This window comes from Mrakia frigida (genome assembly GCF_051309035.1).
Source record: "Mrakia frigida strain ATCC 22029 unplaced genomic scaffold BDY24scaffold_54, whole genome shotgun sequence".
In the NCBI taxonomy this organism is placed as follows: Eukaryota; Fungi; Basidiomycota; class Tremellomycetes; order Cystofilobasidiales; family Mrakiaceae; genus Mrakia; species Mrakia frigida.
In genome coordinates this window covers 13,430-30,341 of record NW_027481227.1, presented here as the reverse complement: position 1 = coordinate 30,341, position 16,912 = coordinate 13,430, and the positions used below count along the sequence as shown (strand labels likewise).

At 54.7% G+C, this 16,912-nt stretch overlaps 7 protein-coding genes across 7 annotated transcripts; 4 read left to right on the top strand and 3 right to left on the bottom strand.

Annotated features, from left to right (window-relative positions):
• Positions 1–118: 118 nt before the first annotated feature.
• Positions 119–2,620, bottom strand: TPA1 (oxidative DNA demethylase; the record flags this gene model as incomplete). Its single annotated transcript, XM_076637609.1, has 6 exons — positions 119–409; positions 517–1,167; positions 1,281–1,368; positions 1,445–1,771; positions 1,845–2,041; positions 2,312–2,620. 6 exons carry the CDS (start codon positions 2,618–2,620, stop codon positions 119–121), a joined length of 1,863 nt encoding a protein of 620 aa, XP_076492205.1.
• A 1,141-nt stretch (positions 2,621–3,761) lies between these two features.
• Positions 3,762–5,561, top strand: BDY24DRAFT_243079 (J domain-containing protein). Its single transcript, XM_076636734.1, has 4 exons — positions 3,762–4,161; positions 4,311–4,417; positions 4,491–5,099; positions 5,132–5,561. The coding sequence occupies exons 1-4, from the start codon at positions 3,943–3,945 to the stop codon at positions 5,451–5,453; spliced, it is 1,257 nt and encodes a 418-aa protein (XP_076492204.1). The 5' UTR covers positions 3,762–3,942; the 3' UTR covers positions 5,454–5,561.
• Positions 5,562–6,015: 454 nt separating this feature from the next.
• ACP1 (acyl carrier protein) lies at positions 6,016–6,506 on the bottom strand (the record flags this gene model as incomplete). The annotated part of the gene is made up of 2 exons (XM_076637121.1): positions 6,016–6,150; positions 6,450–6,506. Coding segments are annotated over 2 exons (192 nt in total), but the record flags the coding sequence as incomplete, so codon positions are not given.
• Positions 6,507–6,967: 461 nt separating this feature from the next.
• Positions 6,968–10,012, top strand: BDY24DRAFT_242893 (something about silencing 10 family protein). Its single transcript, XM_076636730.1, has 4 exons — positions 6,968–7,828; positions 7,961–8,163; positions 8,266–9,391; positions 9,588–10,012. Exons 1-4 carry the CDS (start codon positions 7,089–7,091, stop codon positions 9,844–9,846), a joined length of 2,328 nt encoding a protein of 775 aa, XP_076492202.1. The 5' UTR covers positions 6,968–7,088; the 3' UTR covers positions 9,847–10,012.
• BDY24DRAFT_242911 (BRcat and Rcat domain-containing protein) lies at positions 10,013–12,527 on the top strand. Its single transcript, XM_076636732.1, has 15 exons — positions 10,013–10,201; positions 10,294–10,433; positions 10,521–10,620; positions 10,712–10,868; positions 10,933–11,073; positions 11,147–11,233; positions 11,296–11,430; positions 11,504–11,558; positions 11,652–11,758; positions 11,834–11,857; positions 11,929–11,939; positions 12,039–12,047; positions 12,127–12,145; positions 12,221–12,281; positions 12,372–12,527. Exons 1-15 carry the CDS (start codon positions 10,179–10,181, stop codon positions 12,419–12,421), a joined length of 1,119 nt encoding a protein of 372 aa, XP_076492201.1. The 5' UTR covers positions 10,013–10,178; the 3' UTR covers positions 12,422–12,527.
• On the top strand, positions 12,335–15,072 carry BDY24DRAFT_242938 (histidine phosphatase family protein). The gene is made up of 7 exons (XM_076636733.1): positions 12,335–12,906; positions 12,993–13,094; positions 13,402–13,452; positions 13,524–13,637; positions 13,904–14,338; positions 14,440–14,481; positions 14,562–15,072. Exons 1-7 carry the CDS (start codon positions 12,634–12,636, stop codon positions 14,673–14,675), a joined length of 1,131 nt encoding a protein of 376 aa, XP_076492200.1. The 5' UTR covers positions 12,335–12,633; the 3' UTR covers positions 14,676–15,072.
• BDY24DRAFT_242900 (SUR7/PalI family protein) lies at positions 14,873–16,877 on the bottom strand. The gene is made up of 8 exons (XM_076636731.1): positions 16,398–16,877; positions 16,185–16,287; positions 16,034–16,106; positions 15,828–15,912; positions 15,638–15,753; positions 15,524–15,560; positions 15,340–15,433; positions 14,873–15,263 (listed from the first exon to the last, which is right to left on the bottom strand). Exons 1-8 carry the CDS (start codon positions 16,489–16,491, stop codon positions 15,059–15,061), a joined length of 807 nt encoding a protein of 268 aa, XP_076492199.1. The 5' UTR covers positions 16,492–16,877; the 3' UTR covers positions 14,873–15,058.
• Positions 16,878–16,912: the final 35 nt, after the last annotated feature.

Here is a 16,912-nt window from a genome sequence, read left to right as displayed (position 1 = left end):
AAAACGGTCCTCTCGAGTTGGTGTGTCTTGCCGGGAAGTAACAACGATGACAGAAAGTGAGCGACCGAGGCCGAAAGATTCTTATCGAGATCGTCCACAACTCGACGCGTCGTCCGATCTACTCCTGATCCTCCTCCTCCTCCTCCTCAACCGCTCCGATCTCCCACTCCCCACCAACATCCCACCTCGAGCAAGGAGCATCTGCACTCAGATACTTGGTGAACTTCATCACCTTCGCGTCTCGCATGACGAGAAGGAGGGTGTTGAACGAAGGTTGGGAGGTGAGCAGAGGTCCGTCGTCGTCCTCGTCCTCTCCGTCGTCTTCGGGCTTGTTGGGTTTGGCAACGGTAGGTTTCGAAGCTTGGTAGACTGCTGGGTCGTCGTTCTCGTCCGGGGGAGCGAGGTAGGCCTGCGAAAAGAACGGAAAGGAGGGAAGAAGAAGAAAGAAGAGGTCAGCTCCGGGACGCGACGGAACGAGAGGCGAACGAAGATGAAGAGAGCAGAAAAGCAACTTACCTCCCATCCACCAAGAGCCTCTCCACCCTCGATATCTTCCCACTTCTGTCCCGGCGTCAACCCAATCCTCAAGTCCAACCTCGGGTCGTCCTCCTCTCCCCTCGCCAACGTGTAGTCCAGCCCAGGTCTGAACCTCCTCGCCTCAAGCTTGTGAGCAAGAGGGATGAAGCTTGTGATCAGCGTGAGCCAGCTCCTGAACGCCGTCGAAGGGAGAACCTCGGTGAGGAGAGTTTGGATGATCGAAGTGGGGAGGGAGGTCGAGGGAGGGTTGTTCGCCGAGGGCTCGAGAGAGAGGTAACGTTGTCGAGTCGAGGGTCCGATGACTTCCCAACCGTCTTCTAGGTGTCCGACCTTCATCCCAGGGATCAACCCTTTCCGAGACTCGAAGTCAAGAACGTCCGACTTGTCCTTAGCGGCGATGGCGAGTTCGAGGTCTCGAGCGATGTCGGCGTGGAGGAATTTCTCGAGCATGAGGACGGAGGATTCGGCGAATTGTTGGGAGAGGAGACGAATGGTTTTGGATTGAAGGTACTGAGGGTGGAAGTAGGGGGCGAGGAATTCGACTTCTTCGAGGGTGAGAGGTGTTCCGGGCATGTTGGGCTCGTCGTCCTCGGAGTAAGGGGTGAGGGTTGAAGAGATGGGTTGTCCGGTCTGATGTGAGAAGAGCGAAGAATGAGCAAGTATCAGCAGAGTAGGTGGATGATCCGAGTACGCGTCGAGAACGGACGAGAGCCACGAGGTGATTTCAAGAAGACGCGTCGGACGAGACTCACGATCTGCTCGAGCGAGCTCTTTTCGCCTCCCTCCTTCTCAGGCTCGTATCCCAGCTCTCCCTCGATAGGCTTGTGGAACCTATGAAACAGAATAAAGCAAGCTGGTGTCAATTTCTCGTCTTGAACGCGTCAAGAGAGGCGAAATCGCGACTCACCATCCACTGATGCTCAACCTCTCCTTTCCGTCTCCCTTCACCACCTCCTCCACCGAATGGTAGCTCATCCCAGGCATGACCTCGAAGAACACAAACTGACCCCACTTGGGGTGAATCGTCTTCCCAGGGAAGACGTCCGAACCGATCTCCTCCTTCCAAGTCGCTGGTTTCGAAGGGTCGAGAGGGACGGAGGAAGGGTTGGATTGGAGGGAAGGGTAGAGTTCGAGAGCTCCTCCCCACGCTGGAGTCCAAGACTCGGAAGGGAGGTAGAGGATCCAGGAGATTCGTCGAGTAGAGATGACGTCGTCGTGGAGGAGGAGATGGCATCTGAGAGAGGAGGGAGGAGGGGAGGCGTGAGTTGAGCTCGAACGACGAACGAGAAAGAGGAATGCTCCCTCACCCTTTGGTGTACCGAGAAACGGACGCGTCGACCTTCTGTTGAGAGAGAGGACCACACTCGGTGACTTGACGAACCCAATCTCGGAATCCTGGGGAGTAGAGAGCGTCTCGGAGTTCTTGCAGAGCGGGGAGTTTGGCGAGGGTTGCTTCGGGGAGGTGTTCGGGAGTGAGGGAGGCGAGGTCGAAGGATTGGTTGATCTACACGAGGAGTGAAACGTTAGAAGTCAGTATAGGCAATCCAGAGGGCGTATTCGTTTGGGAGATGGAGGTTGGTGCAGGTCGAAAGGAGTCGAAGTTGAGTTAGAAAGGGAAAGGAAGGAGAGTTCGAGCTCAACACCTTCCTTCCTTCTACTCCTCCATTCCTACCGTTCCCTACGAAGTCCCTCTGCCCAACAAGAACTCCTCATGAAGCAGAGAGACTCCCCATTCTCGGCGTCTCAAAATTGGGACATCAGAGCTCAGACTTACCTTGTAGATATCAGTCTCCTTAGCTCCCCATCCAACCAAACCTCCGAGCCCAGCTTCCTGATCCCCCTCCTTCATCGCGACCTCGTCTCTCACCCGCTCCAAGAGACTGTTCTGAAGAAGAGTATCCACGACGGCATGGAGGTAAGGTCCTGACGCCCTGTACTCGTCTCGACGTAAGATGGCCGTCTCAGGCGAGATAGCGGTAGGGACGAAGGCGGCTGGAGGAGAGGCTGAAGGTTTTTGGCGCTTCGAGGAGGAGGGGGAAGGGGGAGGAGAAGCTTTTCTTGTAGGAGCGGCTGAGGAGGACATGGTCCTGGTGGTCTGGAAAGTGGTGTTGAAGGGAGAAGGGAGTTGGGAGGGAAGGAGAGGGCAGAGAAAAAAGTGAAGGGTCTTCGGACGACTTCTGACCGAGGCCCCTTCTTTTTTTTCTGGCCTTCCTTCTGAAGAAATCTAAACCCTTCGTTGAGATCGATAGCTCAGATCTGGATCACGATCAAGATCGCTGAGCTCTGGAGAAGGGTGAGGAGGCCACAGAAGCGAGAGGGAGAAGGGGGAAGGCGGACGATCCGATGAACGACGCGTCGGATTCGCTGATGCTGGTAAAACTGAGGGAGTTCACGTCTCTCGGAAGTCTCCTGCTGTCTAATGAGCTATTATCTTGGGGTAAAGAGTCGTTAACAAGGGGAGAACCAAGTCGAACGAGACACAGTCCGTCGAATCGATGCTTCCCTCCTTTGTGCTCGAAGTCGGAGCCGCACTGGTGGCAGAACTGAGGAATGTAAAGCTGCGTAATATCAGAGGATGTGCGCAATAAGGAAGGAGAGCTCTAAAGTACGTGGTGTCTGCAGGTGCAGCTGAGGGAAAGAAAGACGCGTCGAGCGAAAAACAAACGCGTTCAGCCTTCGAAATCGGTCGAGAAACGGCAAGAGAATGCTCATGTTGTTGCTGAGAGCAGAGAAGATGAAAGTAAAGCACGGGGGGAGGAGATCACGTCAGCTGGGGTTTCGAGAGGGGTGGAGGGAAGAGGAACGGATCCGACTGACTTGCAACCACGCCTCGTCGAACCTCGACCTCAACCTCAACTCCAACCCTCCCTCGCCACGGATTTCTCGACTCTCCTCTCCCAACTCGCTAACATCACCGCTAGGGTCGCTCATGGATCTTACGGTCCTGCTCAGTAGGTGGCCGCGGACGTCGTCGAGATCGGAGACGCGTCGGGGTGATTGATTCGCTCTGCCTCTAGGTTTCCTTCGCTTGTTTAGTTGACCTGGACGTTCTTGATTTCCCAGGTACCCCTAGTCTTTCTTTTCCTTTGTGTATCCTTTCATCCTCTTTCTAGTCCTTTGACGACTTCTTAAGATTCGGTTTCGCTCTCGACGTCAGTGGCCTTTGTTCTCTCCTCTTCATGCCTCCTTCGCTTTATTTCTTTCTCTCATTACGCTACCTATCACGTTTGTCCTATTCATCATCGATTCTTTCTCTTCCTCGCAAATCTTCTCTCGGAAAAATAAGAGCGATCTCTCGCCTTCGGCCTCTCCCCGAACAAGTTCACCTCGTCCCTTCCTTCCCTCCAACGTCGACCCTTCCTCCCTTCCCTTCCCTGCCCTTTCCCCCCTCTTTCTTACAAAGAGATGAATGCCATCGCCTCCTCCTCTCGCTCTTCAACCCTCCTCTGCTCCACTCTCCTCTCCTCCTCCTCCTCTTCTTCGAGCACTCTCTCAAGCTCATCGAACCGGACGTTCTCCTCCTCCTCCCGATGGGCCGCTGCGAGCGCTTCCGACAACCATTACCGGACGCTGGACATAGATCGGGGGGCAAGTAGGAAGCAGATCAAGGAGAGGTTCTATGACGTTCGTGTTTTTTTGGTTACTTTTGTTGGGGTTGAGGGATAGAGGAGGAGAGGGAGAAAGGAAGAGATGGAGTCGAGCTGACCTTCTCCTCCTTCCTTTCCTTTCTTCTCTCTCTCTCTCTCTCGTGGTTTGAACGTTCGTCTTCTCAGCTCTCCAAGAAGTATCATCCTGATCTGACTCCAGGGGATAAAGTAGCCAAAGCCAAGTATCTGAGTATATCGGAAGCGTACGATACTCTAGGGAACGAATCGAAACGGTCAGCTCGAACCTCCTCTCCTCCTTCCCTCTCTTTCCCTCTTTGCTCACGCTCCTTTTCGCTACTATCTCAGATCGCTCTACGACCGAACTCTCTCCCCCGTCCCTCGAGCGACGCACACCTCGACGCACTACACCCGAACCGGTCGTCCTTCCACCTGGGTTCACCCTTCCACTCGTCTCCCTCCTCGTCCTCGCTCAACGATGCTTCACCATCAACAACACTCCCAACGTCCCTCCCCAACCTCCAACGCAGCTTCCCAACCCTTCCCTCTTAACGGTTCTCGTCCAACTCTAGGCTCCCAAATGCCTCGTTCCAACAACCCAACAGGAGCCTCCTTCCAATCCCCCTTCTCACCCTACCTCAACCCCGACACCCTCCAATCTCGCTACAACCCCGTCACAGGCAAACCCGATCCTCTGCTGCACCATCCTTTATCGTCGACAGGAGGACCAGGGACGAGCGCGTTCGCTTCGTTCGCGGCGAACGGGTTCGGATTCGGACCTAGGAATCAACCTCCTACGCCGCCGCCTCACCACAACCACCAACCCTCTTCCTCGTCACCCTCCTCCTCCTCCTCCTCGGATCCATCCACAACCCCAGGTCCAGGAAGCTTCGGGTTCGGTCCAGGCAACTTCGGTACTCTTGCTGGTTCCGCCAGCGTTGGAGTCGGAGGAGGAGGGTTCGCGAAACCGATGGTTCGCAAAGGAGGAGGACGAGAAGATCGAGATCGATTCTCGACCCGGAACGAAGCCGTTCGGTTCACGGCTCCGGAACCTCTGAGTCGACGAGGGGAGGATTTCTGGACGGGTCAGGCGAGTTTGTGGATGTTTGGAGCGTTGTTTGCTGGAGGGGCGGCGGGGTTGGCGTTGGTTTGGGGGAGGGAGGAGGAGGAGGTTTAGGCTGGACGGACGAGCGAGAGGATGAGAGATTTTTGTTCTATGTGGTTTGGAGAGAGAGGAAGAGAGAGAGAGAGAGAGAGAGAGGAAGCAGAGATCTTGCGGCAAAAAGGAGAGGGCGACGAGAAGTGAGGTGATGAAAGTTGATTCATGATTCGTTCGTTCAGCCCGCGACGGTCGTCTCCCCTGCAATCTCCCAATTCCTCCCTGCCTCAACCGGTCTCCCGAGGGTCCAGTCCAGTTTCCGTTTAAGCGTGTGCTCGATCGTTTATAGTCCAGCTGGAGGATGAGAAGAGATCGAGGCGTCAGCGGAACGAGAGAGAGAGAGAGGGAGAGGGAGAGATGGAAAGTAAGGTCGAGCTCACCATCGGGGCACTGGAGATAATCGACGAGATCGCGAGACGAGCAGGGAAGGGGAAGGGAACGAGAAGACTGTCAGCTTGGAACGAGAGGAGATGGGAAGGGAAGGGAAGGAGGAGAGAAGAGACGGACGTTGGCGATGTAGTCGACGGCTGAACGAAGCAGAAGCGGGGAAGGAAGGAAGGAGGAGTGGAGGTGAAGGAAGGGAAGGAAAACGGAAGGTCAGCTCTCTCTCTCTCTCTCAAACTCTACATCAACCCAATCTCTCCATGCTTTCACGACCTCCTTCCTCCTTATCGAAGCCAGAGAAGAAAGGACAAGGGCTGAAGACGGACCATGTTGAACGGTCTTGATCTCGTCCGCCTCAGCGTCGGGGATCTCGATGTAGAACTCCTCCTCGATGGCCATGATCACCTCCACGGCGTCGAGAGAATCCAAGCCGAGATCCTTGGTGAAGTCGGCGGAGAGGTTGAGCTACAAAGAAAGGAAGAAGGAAGGGGGAAGGGAGGAGGAGGAGTCAGCTTCGTTCGGAGCGAGATCGAATCGAGAGAGAGGTTGGGTGTGTTTGGTGGAACGTGGTTTGGGTTTGTAGGGATTCGGATGGTTGAGAGGAGGAGTGAGAGGAAAGATGTTTGTTCGCTACTGGGTTCCATAGAAGGCTGTATGCTGTTGAACGAGCCATCTCTCTTTCCCTCATCTCGATCCTCCGTCTCCTCCCTTCCCCTCCTCCTCCTCCTCCTCTCTTCTCTCTCTTCTTGATGTAGACCACTCACGTTATCCTGGTTGACCTTGTCGAACGTCCTGAAGATGTCGAGAATCCTGATTTCAATGTTCTTGATGGTCATCCTCTGATCGTTCTGAGGTCCCTCAGCCGAGTAGGATCGAACCGAGGAGGACGAGGTCGAAGGGAGAGGGAGGAGGAGGGAGGGACGGAGCGAGAGGAGAGAAGAAGGTCGAACGAGGAAGGTGGAAGCCGAGCGGGAGAGTTTCGAGCAGGTCGAAGCTCGGGAGAGGACACGGGGAGCGAGACGGGAGAACATTTTTGGTTGTTGGGGAAAGAAAAGTGACAGGTGGAAGAGGAAGGGGAGGAGGGAGGGAGGGAGGGAGGGCTGAGGTCGTGGTTGAGGGTAAAGAAAAGGAAAAGAAAAGTAAGGAAGGGACGAAACCATTACAAAAATTGAAACTCCGATCAAAAAGGGAGAGAATTCTCGAAGCTCACCCTCCTCTCCTCCCTTCCTTCTCTCTCTCTCTCCCTCCCAACTTCCACTCCCTCCTTAAGCAGCGATGGCGAAACGACAACAGAAGAAGTCAGCTCCTAAACCTTCGGGACCCAAGGCTGTTCGAAAACAGGACGCTTCCGTCTCAAAGATGGATTCCTACGAGGATACGCTCGAGCAAGGAGGAGAGGATGAATGTCAGTCTTCCAAGTTTCCCCTTCCCTGCTTCCCTCTTCCTCCCTCAGCTCGCTGCCTCTCCTCCTTCTTCAAGAAGCTCAGTTCTCTATATACACCACTCCGAACACTCTCTTTGCTGACTTTCTTCCTACTTTCCTCGCTTCCCTGCCAGTCCAATCGAACCGAGATCGAATCCTCCTCGACGACACCTCCAACCAGCAACGTCGAACGGCTTCCGACGACGAGTTCGACGACGAGGAAGAAGTTTTCGCTCACAAGAACATCCCTGGATCCGACGACGACGAAGACCAAGACCAAGAGGAGTACGATTCCACTCCAGCTCAACCCAAAAAGAAAAAGGAGCGCAAACCGAAACCTCTCCCCTCCACCGAGCCCAAAGGTCGATTCGCCAAACCCGCTCGTTCTTCCTCCTCCCAGTCTGGTTCCGACTCGGAGAACGACGCCTCGGACGCCGAAGCCGCTTCAGGATCGGGTTCAGGATCAGGGTCGGAGGATGAAACGTGGGGGACGAACGCGAATGCGTACTATGCTCGACCTTCGACTCGACGAGCTCGGGACGACGAGGAGGACGGGAGTGGGGATGAGGATCTGGAGGAGAGGAGGGAGATGGAGGATAGGGAGGCTAGGAAGTTGCAGAGGAAGGGCAGGGAGGCCATGAGTGGAGGCGATTTCGGGTTGGAGGATTTGGGGAGGTTGGGGGCTGGGTTGGAGGAGGAGGAAGAGGAGGAGGAGCAGAGGTGAGCTTTTGGTTCTTCGTTTTCGTTTCCTTCTTTGAGCTTCTTCGAGAGCTCTCCCTTGTTTTGTTGAGAGGAATAGTCTTGCTGACAAGCTTTCTGGGGTGTCTTCGTTTTTTGTTTTCGCCTGCCCAGACCCGCTGCTCCTACCGAACCTCTCCCCACCGACGCGCCCTCGCTTCTCCGTCACCTCGAACGAACCGCTCCAGAGACGCTCGCTCTCGCTCGAGAATGGGGAGATATCGCTCTCAGGATCCCTAAGCTCGGAGAGATCATTCAACTCCAGCAGGAGGAGGATCCCAACCATCCTAGTCTCGGGTTGACCGTTCTTCACTACCGTTCGTTTTCAGCCCTCCTCCCCTTCTCGTCTTTCCTCTCTTCTCTCTCGCGTGTTCTGACTTTCCTCGCTTTCTTCCTTCGTTTGTTTGACGCACACGCAGAAACCCTCCTCACCTACGCCACAACCCTCGCCTTCTACCTCCACCTCGCTTCGCTCCCTCTCGACAAACGACCCACGAACCTCTCCTCCCACCCCGTCCTCCAACGTCTCGTTCAACTCAAAGCCGGTCTCTCCGGCCTCGAGAACCTCGACATGGGAGGCGACGAGGACGATTCGGACGAGGATGAGGACGACGAGGACGATCTCGATTCGGAGTTCACGTCGTACGGAGTCATGGGCGGGAAGGGCAAGGATTGGGACGAGGACGCTCAGCAGCTTTGGGAGCAGGAGAGGCGAGGTGGACTTGGGTTGGAGGACGACGAGTTGAAGGAGTTGATGGCGGATTACCTCAAGGGGAACGGAGGAGCGAGGGAGTTGGCTGAGGAGGAGGAGGAGGAGGAGGACGAGGATTCGGAGCTGGAGGAGTGGGAGACGAGGGAGTTGGAGAAGGCTAGGAAATCTGCTACTGCAGGAGTCAAGGCGACCAAGAAGGAGAAGAAGGACAAGAAGAGGGAGAAGAAGGCTGCTGCTGCTGGAGCTTCGTCGTCGTCGTCGTCGTCGAAACCGAAGAAGTCAATCTTCCCTACCCTCGAGGAACCCACACCCTCTTTCGCCAACCCTACCGCTTCCACCTCCAAGTCTCGCTCCTCCTCCTCCAAACCCTCCACCTCCTCCACCTCCACCTCAACCCTCGACGACCCCCACTCGGAATCCACCACCCTCTCCCTCGCCGACTCCAGCGCCAAAGCCTCCGCTCGCCACTCCCTCCGTTTCCACACGTCCAAGATCGACTCGGCCTCCGCTCGACGATCGTCCGCTCGACAGGGTCGAATGGGAGGAGACGAGGATATCCCTTACCGAAACAAGCAGGCTGGTCGGGATGCTGCGTTGAGGAAGAACGCCCCCAAGGGAGCGGTGGGACAGGATACGGATTTGGATGGAGCCGAGTGGGGGGAGGAGGATAGGAAGACGGCGAGGGATGTGAAGGGGATGGATAGGGAGATGGAGGGAGAAGGAGGAGAGGATATGGAAGGGGAGGATGGGTACTATCAGTTGGTGAAGAAGAGGAAGAGGGAGGAGAAGGAGGAGAAGCAGGATGCTTACGATGAGGTTCGGGATGCTTCCAGGTGAGTTTTTGAATCCTTTCTTTCCCTTTTCTCGGTTTCTTCGACCTTCCCTCTCTCTTCCGCCTCGAACGAACCCGTCGCCTCTCCCCGCTCGTCGACCCTCGACGCGTCGTCTCCTCCTCCCTCTCCCTCTCTCTCTTCCTCTTCCTCTCCCTAACCTCCCACCCCTCTTCTTCCTTCTTTTTCGTCCTTCCAGAATCACCGACGACGTCACCTCCGGTTCCGGACCCCGATCCCTCACTCGAGCCATCCTCAAGAACAAGGGTCTCACTCCTCATCGAAACAAGGCCGTTCGAAACCCTCGAGTCAAGAAGAGAATGAGATTCGACAAAGCCAAGAAGCAGGTCTCGTCGATGCAGGCGGTCTACAAGGGAGGTCAGGGGGCGCTCAAGGGGAACTATGGAGGAGAGGCGACGGGTATCAGTACAGTTGTCAAGTCGAGGAAGTTTGTTTAGAGAGGGAGGGAGGGAGGAGGAAAACGCGATGCGAATGGCTGCTTTTTTCGTTGCATCCTTGGTAGGGTCGTCGGGTTGGGAAAGGTTGGGTGAGGTGTGAGTGTGGATGAGTGAGTTTCCGACGCTTTGGAAGATCTGCTGGAGGGAGGGAGAGGGAAGGAAGGTGACTCACTAGCGAACCGACCGACCCGACTCTCGACGAACGTTTCTCTCGACGTCTCCTCCTTCTTTTTCCTCTTTCCCTCCCGATTTCTACCAACAACCGCACCACCGTCCCTCACCGTCCAGCACACATCTTCACCCTCACCTCCGTCTACTAGCTCATCCTCGCCATGGGGAACTGTGTTTCAAACTCGTAAGGCAACGAACCAACTCAACGGAGCTCGCGTCTCGTCCTCCTTCTTTCCTTGCTGACCGACCTTCTTTTCCTTCCGCTCGTTTCCTCAGTGGAGCCTTCGAACCCCCTGGGTCCAAGGCCGTAGCCGAGTTTATTCAGCAGCACGAGAGGGAGACGGATCCGAGGTGGATTGCAGTCCGGATTGCGGAGGAGAGAGCGAAAGCAGCAGGAGGAGCGGGAGGAGGAGGAGGTGAGCTTCATTCGACGCGTTGCTCCGTCTTCCTTGTTTTCTCGCTGCCGTTGAGCTGATATCTTTCTTTTTCGTCTTTTCGGGTAGGGATGATGACCGAGCAGCCTAAGAAGCCGAAGGGACCTCTGTGTTCGATCTGTCGAGGAGTCGTGGTGGTGGGTGTTAATCCGTGGCAGAGGACGAAGAGGTGAGAGCTCTCCCTTCTGTTCTGGTCCCCCCTTTTTTTTCCTCTGGTAGGAGGGGTTTGAACTGACGGAGGTGTTCACCTGCGTTTCCAGTGACAAGTTCGTTCTCGATCTCGCCGATTCGGACGACGAGGGCGAGGGAGGTCAGCCGGAATCTTCAGCAGCAGTCACTCAACGACGAGCAGCGAAGCTCAAGAAGCTCGATCGCCATGGGATTGCTCTCCAGCCTTGCAAGCACGTCTTCTGCGGAGTGAGTACAATCCGAACTGCTGGCAGTCGTGCTCGAGCGCTGATCGAATCTTCGTTTGACTCAGGCTTGTCTTTCCGACGCGATCTGCCGAAACCTGAGGACTCCCTTCGATCCTTCGACCTACGGGGAGAAGGCTGGAACTTCTTCGACTTCTCCTACGACGCTTCAGAACGCTGGGAGGATGGAGTTCCCGATGGGTTGCCCGGTGCGTTGATTTTTGACGCGTCCTCGTCCGTTCGTCTCCCTTCGTTCGATTGACCTCCCGGCTTTTCTTGCAGACCTGTCAAGTCAAGCCGGGAGAGGCAATCGTCGAGATCTCGGATATGACTGCTCGATTGGTTCTAGGAGAGCCCAACATGGATCCGGTTCGTCGATTCTTCTTTCTTCGCTTTTCGAATGAAGCTGATTAGCTTTCGTCTTCGTTCAGTGGAACCACGCTCGCTTCCTCTCCACCCTCAACCTTATCTACTGCCCTCACAAAGGATGTGGCGAAGCCTTCGATGCCGACGATGTTGCTCCTCCTCTGGAAGGTGCCTCTGCGATTGCGAAGAATCTCGTTCAGGTTCGTGTCTTCTCCTTTCCCTTGCTGTCATCTCGCTTCCCTGCTTACTTCACACTTCTTCTAACATTCAAAGTGCCCGAGATGCAAGAACTCGCTCTGCAAGTCTTGCAAAGTGGTGTGGCACGATCGTGAGTGGTCTCCTCGAAGCTTTTTCGAGTGAAGCTTGTGAGACGCGACTGATCCTGATTCCTCTCGCCTCGCCATCTGCATCGGGTTTACAGGCTACAGCTGCGAGGACTTCCTCAAGCTACCGCTGAACGAACGGAACCCCGAAGATCTGCTCTTTTACGAGATAGCTGCTCAGGAGAAATGGAGGAGATGCCCGAAGGTGAGCTCGAACAGACGCGTCGGCTTCGTTCGCTTGTCTTTTCCTCGGTCTGACTTCCTCCCTTCTTGAACGCAGTGCTCGGCGATGGTAGAGCTGAAGGTGGTACCCTCCTTCAGTTTCAATGCTCTAGGTCAAAAGACTGACGTCTCTCTTCCTCTCGTCCTTTTCAGTTTGGCTGCAAGTCAGTCCTTTTCGTTTTCTTCCCTCGTTCTTTCTTGAAACCCCCACTGACGCGATCTCCTCTTCTCTGTCTTCACTTGCATCTTTGACTTCTTTTTAGCCACATCACGTAAGCATTACGTTGCCTTTGCTCGACTGATTTCCAAGGCTGAACGCGGTTCCGTCTCTCGACGCGTCTTTTCATTCAGGTGCACCTGCAAACACCATGTACGTACTGTTCTTTCTCATTGTCGATCACATAAATTGAGCGTCTAACTCTCTTTTTTTTCCCGCCTTAATCAGTTCTGCTACCAGTGCGGCTCCGACTTCGAGCACAAAGGAGGGAAGTATCAGTGCAAGGGAGGTCAGTCGTCCCTCTTTCGTCTTCCCACCTTTCCTTCCCTTAAAAACGACTGAACGCTGATCCATACGTTCTCTGTTTCCTTTTTTTAAGGGAAAGGCTGCAAGGTATGGGAAGAGGAGAACCTGTTGGAGCGACGATAGATCGTGAAGGTCTCCGCTTCTCGACACGATGGACTCCGTTCATTTAGTTGCTTTGTTCTCTTGACCTTCGTCGACGGCAATGACTATAAAAAGCTGTAAGCCTAGCTGAGAACTCGAGGCGATGAGAGAACTCGGGGTAGTTGGCCCATCGAGGCAGCTGGCGCGACGCGTCGGCGAACACGACCGGATTCTCACCGTTTGAGCGCAGAAAAATGGGACTACTTTCTCAGTCATCTCCTTTCGCGTGCTCAGGAAGGTTTTCTTACCCCCCTGTCAAACCTTCACCCTCCGTTCGAGTCGGAGGCCTTCTTTTTTCTCCCCTCCCTCGTCATCTCACATTTCAGAGTTCGGCGTCGCCTCTCCCTTCCCTCCTCCTCTCTCTCCCTCCCAACCTTCACCGACCTCTTTTACAGCTCCCTTTCCGCCCTCTTTCCCTCTCTACCTCTCGTTCTGCTTATCAGCCTCCCACGATGCCTCTCGAAACTGTGAGTCTCAGGTCAAAAAGACGAAGGAAGGAGGAAGCGAACGCCCTCGAGCTGACGTCCCGTCGACCTCTTCCTTTCTTTTTCAGATCTACATCGCTCGCCATGGGTTCAGAATCAACTGGGTTACGGAAAACTGGTCTACACCTACTAAGATGGCTAGGGATCCTCCTCTGGCTGGTTATGGAATCGTGAGTCTTGGAACCCTGATCTCTGCGAAACAGAAAAGGGACGGAACGGAGGCGTTTCGAGGGAGTTCAGAGAGGACGGAGAAGAACCAGAGGCTGTGAGGGTAGAAAGAGGTCGATTGGAAGGCTTGCGAACCACCTTAGAGCTCTGGCTGCTGTGGTACCTGTAGTAGAGCTCTCGACGAAGTCCCTACATCTCTTGGTCCAGAACCACGTCCATCCATCTCGTTCTCTTCTCACCTCGGTTCCCTCGACTCGTGCGACCACTTACTCGCGCTAACTCTTTTCCTTTGCTGCTGGTTATTGTCAGGCTCAAGCTGAGAAGCTGGGAGCTCATCTCGCATCTCCCCCGGACGGCGAAGTGAGTCTGTTCCAACCTCGTTCGAGTCGAAGCTCACATGGAGTTGACCTCTCCTTCTTTCCTTCATTCAGCCCAAACCCGAGCTCGTCTTCTCGTCGCCGTTTTACCGATGTATCCAGACCAGCGCACCTCTAGGCAAGGCTCTGGGCGTTGAGATTCGCTTAGAACATGGAATCATGGAATGGGTGAGTCCTGGTTTCTTCTGAGGAAAGGTCGAAGGTCGAAGGAGCTTTCGGATGGAGAACGCCGGACGTCGAGGTGAGGTCGAGGAGCTGCCTGGCTAAGAGGGATGTAGGCCAGTCGGGGTTGATCTGGGATCTCGAGGGACTTGAAGGAGAGCTCGTGCGAGTTTCAGATTTTCCCAGAGGCATCTCGGATCTACAGGAGGACGAGCGACCTCAACTCTCCCTCGATCTCAACGAACTGACGCCTCCGCTTTCCACTTCCTCAGTACTCAACCGTCCCCATCGCAACTCCTCAACTCCTCCACCCTCGACCTTCAGATCCTACCACCCTCTCCGTTCATTTCCCTCCCGGTACCCTCGACCTCGCCTACTCCTCGACCTACTACCCTTCGCGTCTCGGTGAGACTCTCTCCGACCTCCTCCTTCGAGCTCGCCTCTTCCTCATCGCGTTCCTTCGTCGAATCGAGGAGGAGTACCCTGATGTGAAGACGATCTGTCTCATCGGGCACGCGGCGTCGGTCATCGCGCTGGGGAGGGCTTTGACGGGAGACAAGGATTTGGAGGTCACGGCTGGTTGCTGCACCGTCTCGACGTACAAGAGGAAGACGCAGGGAGATAAACCGGCGACGGTTGGAGACTGGGATATTACGAAGAACGGGGATGCGAGCTTCTTGGAGAAGGGAGTTGAGAGGAACTGGAGCGTGAGTCTCGTCGCTCTTCTTTCCCCGTTCTCGACTCGCTTCTTTCCATCGCTATTTCTATCCGAAGCTGACACTTCGTCTTCTTTTCTCACATCTCACAGTTCCGTGATGTCGTCCTCTCACCAGAAGGAGAGGTCATCCAAGTTCGTCTTCTCATCGTCTCGACGCGTCTTCCCCAATTTCCTGCTTCTGACCTGTTCCCTCTCCTCCTTTCTTGCCTCAGGATCAAGGAGTTCCTGGAACAGGAGTAGAGCAGAATCTTCCTCTTGGGATTGCTCCAGGTTTCGAGAAATATCTTCCGGCGTCGGATTTGCCTCAGCTTTCGAGCTCGCTCTGAGCTCGCTCTGAGGAGGGAGAACGAGACGCGTCGTGCCTGGGTTCGGTAGCTACACTTTCTAGAGCTTCCCTTTTGGGCTAGATTACGTTTGATGAGTTATTTGACGACCTCTGACATCGTTCTTGTCGAGAGAAAGAGATCAAACCAGGAAAATGAGGACGAGGACGCGTCAAGTCGTTATCAGGGCATCAAATTGTCTTTGAGAAGCCACGAGGGTGTGATTAGAGAGAGAGAGAGTCGTGACTAAGTAGGAGACTAGAGAACCGGTACGTGTACGTGAAACAATCTCCGAGGGATGCAGCAGGAAGCAGAAGTGAAGCGAGGCCAAAAACGAACCAAAAAAACGAAAGAGAAAGTAAAAGAAACGCTACGTTCTCGAAGGTCTAGTATGTTCCTGTTCCCTTGTTCCTCCTCTGATACCACTTCTTAGTTACTGGCTTCTCGGTTCCGTAAGGGTTGTTCGCGTGACTCGAGCCAGCGGTGTGGTGAGACGACGAGTTGGCGTATCCGCTTCCTCCAGCGGCTCGATCTCGTCGTCGTTGTCGGTAGGATCCGAGGGTTCCGACGCAGGTGAAGCAGGTTGCGATACTGAAAGAGCGAAAGGATCGAGAGGTCAGATGGACGCAGGAGGGGGAGAGGCGAGACGGAGGCGAATGCGACGAACAGGAGGAGAATGGCAGCTGCAAGTTGGATCCAGAGAGCGGGACCGTAGGAGGCTTGGAGCTGGTTGTTGGTGTAAGAGGAGAGTCTCTTTCGAACTGAGAGGCAGAGGAAGAGAAGAGGAAAGAAGGAGGTCAGTGCTCGAGTTCCGGCGGGAGGGTCGAGACGCGTCGAAACGAGGGACGAACCGAGCGAGAAGAGGATGATGTTGATGATCCAAGAGATCTAGTAGATGCAAGGGGTTGATGAGCTTCGGTCCGAGCAAGAGGCGGAGAAGAAAGGAAAAGATTAAAGATGCTCACCCAAACGATCAACGCGGCCAACAAGCACCAAAGGAACGACATGATTTCCCAGAACCTCGAGGCGCAGAAGATCGAGAACATCGAAGTGATGAAGGTGAGGAAGGCAAGGGCGCAAGCTGAAAAAGAGGAAGGCGAGCTTGATTCAGTCATGGAAGAGGGACGGCGGCGGAGAGAAGACGAGGCGACTCACAAACAACCACAAGGACGAGAGCTCCAGTCAAGGCAGGCATGACCCTCTTCGCCTTCGAGCTTGAGAGAACATCGACTCCGAGGATCTGAAAATGAAGGGGAAGGAATCAGCTCTCTCTGTCTCTCCCGAGAATTGACGTCCCGCCCTCCTCTCGCTCTCGTTCGCCCTCCCTCCGCTCGTCCCTCGTTCTTCGCTAAAGGACTCACCTCAGGATCGAAGCTGTAGCCGAGCTTGATAGGGGAGCATGAAGCCGTGGTAGATCCGGAGTAGATAATCGAACTGCATCAAACCAAAAGAAAACCGTCAGAGGTCAGCGAACGAGAGAAAGGGGTCGAGGTTGTTTTCGTTCGGACTCACTCAGTCCTTCCTCCCTCACAATGACCCCAGATACCGAAACGAGATGATCCAGAAAGAGTGGTACCGAGGGAAGAGACTGCGACATCCGCTTTGAGGAAGTAAACTGTAATGGAGAAGAGGGCAGAGGGAGGGAGGGTGGGAAGAGAGAGCGTGTGAGCTCGAACCTCCTCCTTCTTTTTCTTCCCTTTTGCTGTGTAGGGAACTAAGACTCACCAGGCTTCCAGATAGGTGTCGAGACTGTGCATACGAGTAGGAGAACGAAGGCGAGGAAGGAGATGACGGCTCCTGGGAGGGCTGGAGAACGCATGAGTTAAAGGGAGGGAGGGAGGATTGGTTGGAGAACTGGAGTACCAAGGAGCGAAGGGAGGGACGAAGGTCAGCGTCTACAGTGCGCTTCGAAGCTGAGGTCGGGTAAGAGGATGGAAGACTCACAAGTAGATTAAGGGGAAGGAAGGGATACGTTTGAAGGTCGTGGTTCTAGAGAGAAAGAGGGAAGGAAGGAGAGAGGGAAGTGAAAGGGAAGTCTTCAGCGTCATTGAAGGGGAAAAGGCACAACAACACAGGGGAAAAAAGGGAAACAAAGGAGAAAGACAAGCGTCATTGAAAGAAGGTTTTCTCCGGATGAGGTAGAAGGAGGCTTGGGAAGAAGGGAGAGAGAGCGAGATCGAAGAAGGACGATGGTTGACGCTGGGTGAGGAGGGGTTGAGGATCCGACGCGTCGATGTTTG

What these genes read in the sequence shown, in the direction of transcription:
- BDY24DRAFT_243079 (XM_076636734.1), top strand. Translation starts at nt 3,943, where the DNA reads ATGAATGCCATCGCCTCCTCCTCTCGCTCTTCAACCCTCCTCTGCTCC. An exon ending in TCAAGGAGAGGTTCTATGAC is followed by an intron (nt 4,162 to 4,310) that starts GTTCGTGTTTTT and finishes TCGTCTTCTCAG; the next exon opens with CTCTCCAAGAAGTATCATCC. An exon ending in GTTGGAGTCGGAGGAGGAGG is followed by an intron (nt 5,100 to 5,131) that starts GTTCGCGAAACC and finishes GCAAAGGAGGAG; the next exon opens with GACGAGAAGATCGAGATCGA.
- BDY24DRAFT_242893 (XM_076636730.1), top strand. Translation starts at nt 7,089, where the DNA reads ATGTCAGTCTTCCAAGTTTCCCCTTCCCTGCTTCCCTCTTCCTCCCTC. An exon ending in GTTGACCGTTCTTCACTACC is followed by an intron (nt 8,164 to 8,265) that starts GTTCGTTTTCAG and finishes ACGCACACGCAG; the next exon opens with AAACCCTCCTCACCTACGCC. An exon ending in GAGGTTCGGGATGCTTCCAG is followed by an intron (nt 9,392 to 9,587) that starts GTGAGTTTTTGA and finishes TCGTCCTTCCAG; the next exon opens with AATCACCGACGACGTCACCT.
- BDY24DRAFT_242911 (XM_076636732.1), top strand. Translation starts at nt 10,179, where the DNA reads ATGGGGAACTGTGTTTCAAACTC. An exon ending in GGGAACTGTGTTTCAAACTC is followed by an intron (nt 10,202 to 10,293) that starts GTAAGGCAACGA and finishes TCGTTTCCTCAG; the next exon opens with TGGAGCCTTCGAACCCCCTG. An exon ending in AATGGAGGAGATGCCCGAAG is followed by an intron (nt 11,759 to 11,833) that starts GTGAGCTCGAAC and finishes TCTTGAACGCAG; the next exon opens with TGCTCGGCGATGGTAGAGCT.
- BDY24DRAFT_242938 (XM_076636733.1), top strand. Translation starts at nt 12,634, where the DNA reads ATGGGACTACTTTCTCAGTCATCTCCTTTCGCGTGCTCAGGAAGGTTT. An exon ending in CATCTCCCCCGGACGGCGAA is followed by an intron (nt 13,453 to 13,523) that starts GTGAGTCTGTTC and finishes TCCTTCATTCAG; the next exon opens with CCCAAACCCGAGCTCGTCTT. An exon ending in CAGAAGGAGAGGTCATCCAA is followed by an intron (nt 14,482 to 14,561) that starts GTTCGTCTTCTC and finishes TTCTTGCCTCAG; the next exon opens with GATCAAGGAGTTCCTGGAAC.
- BDY24DRAFT_242900 (XM_076636731.1), bottom strand. Translation starts at nt 16,491, where the DNA reads ATGCGTTCTCCAGCCCTCCCAGGAGCCGTCATCTCCTTCCTCGCCTTC. An exon ending in TGGCCGCGTTGATCGTTTGG is followed by an intron (nt 15,561 to 15,637) that starts GTGAGCATCTTT and finishes TGCATCTACTAG; the next exon opens with ATCTCTTGGATCATCAACAT. An exon ending in GCAGCTGCCATTCTCCTCCT is followed by an intron (nt 15,264 to 15,339) that starts GTTCGTCGCATT and finishes TCGCTCTTTCAG; the next exon opens with TATCGCAACCTGCTTCACCT.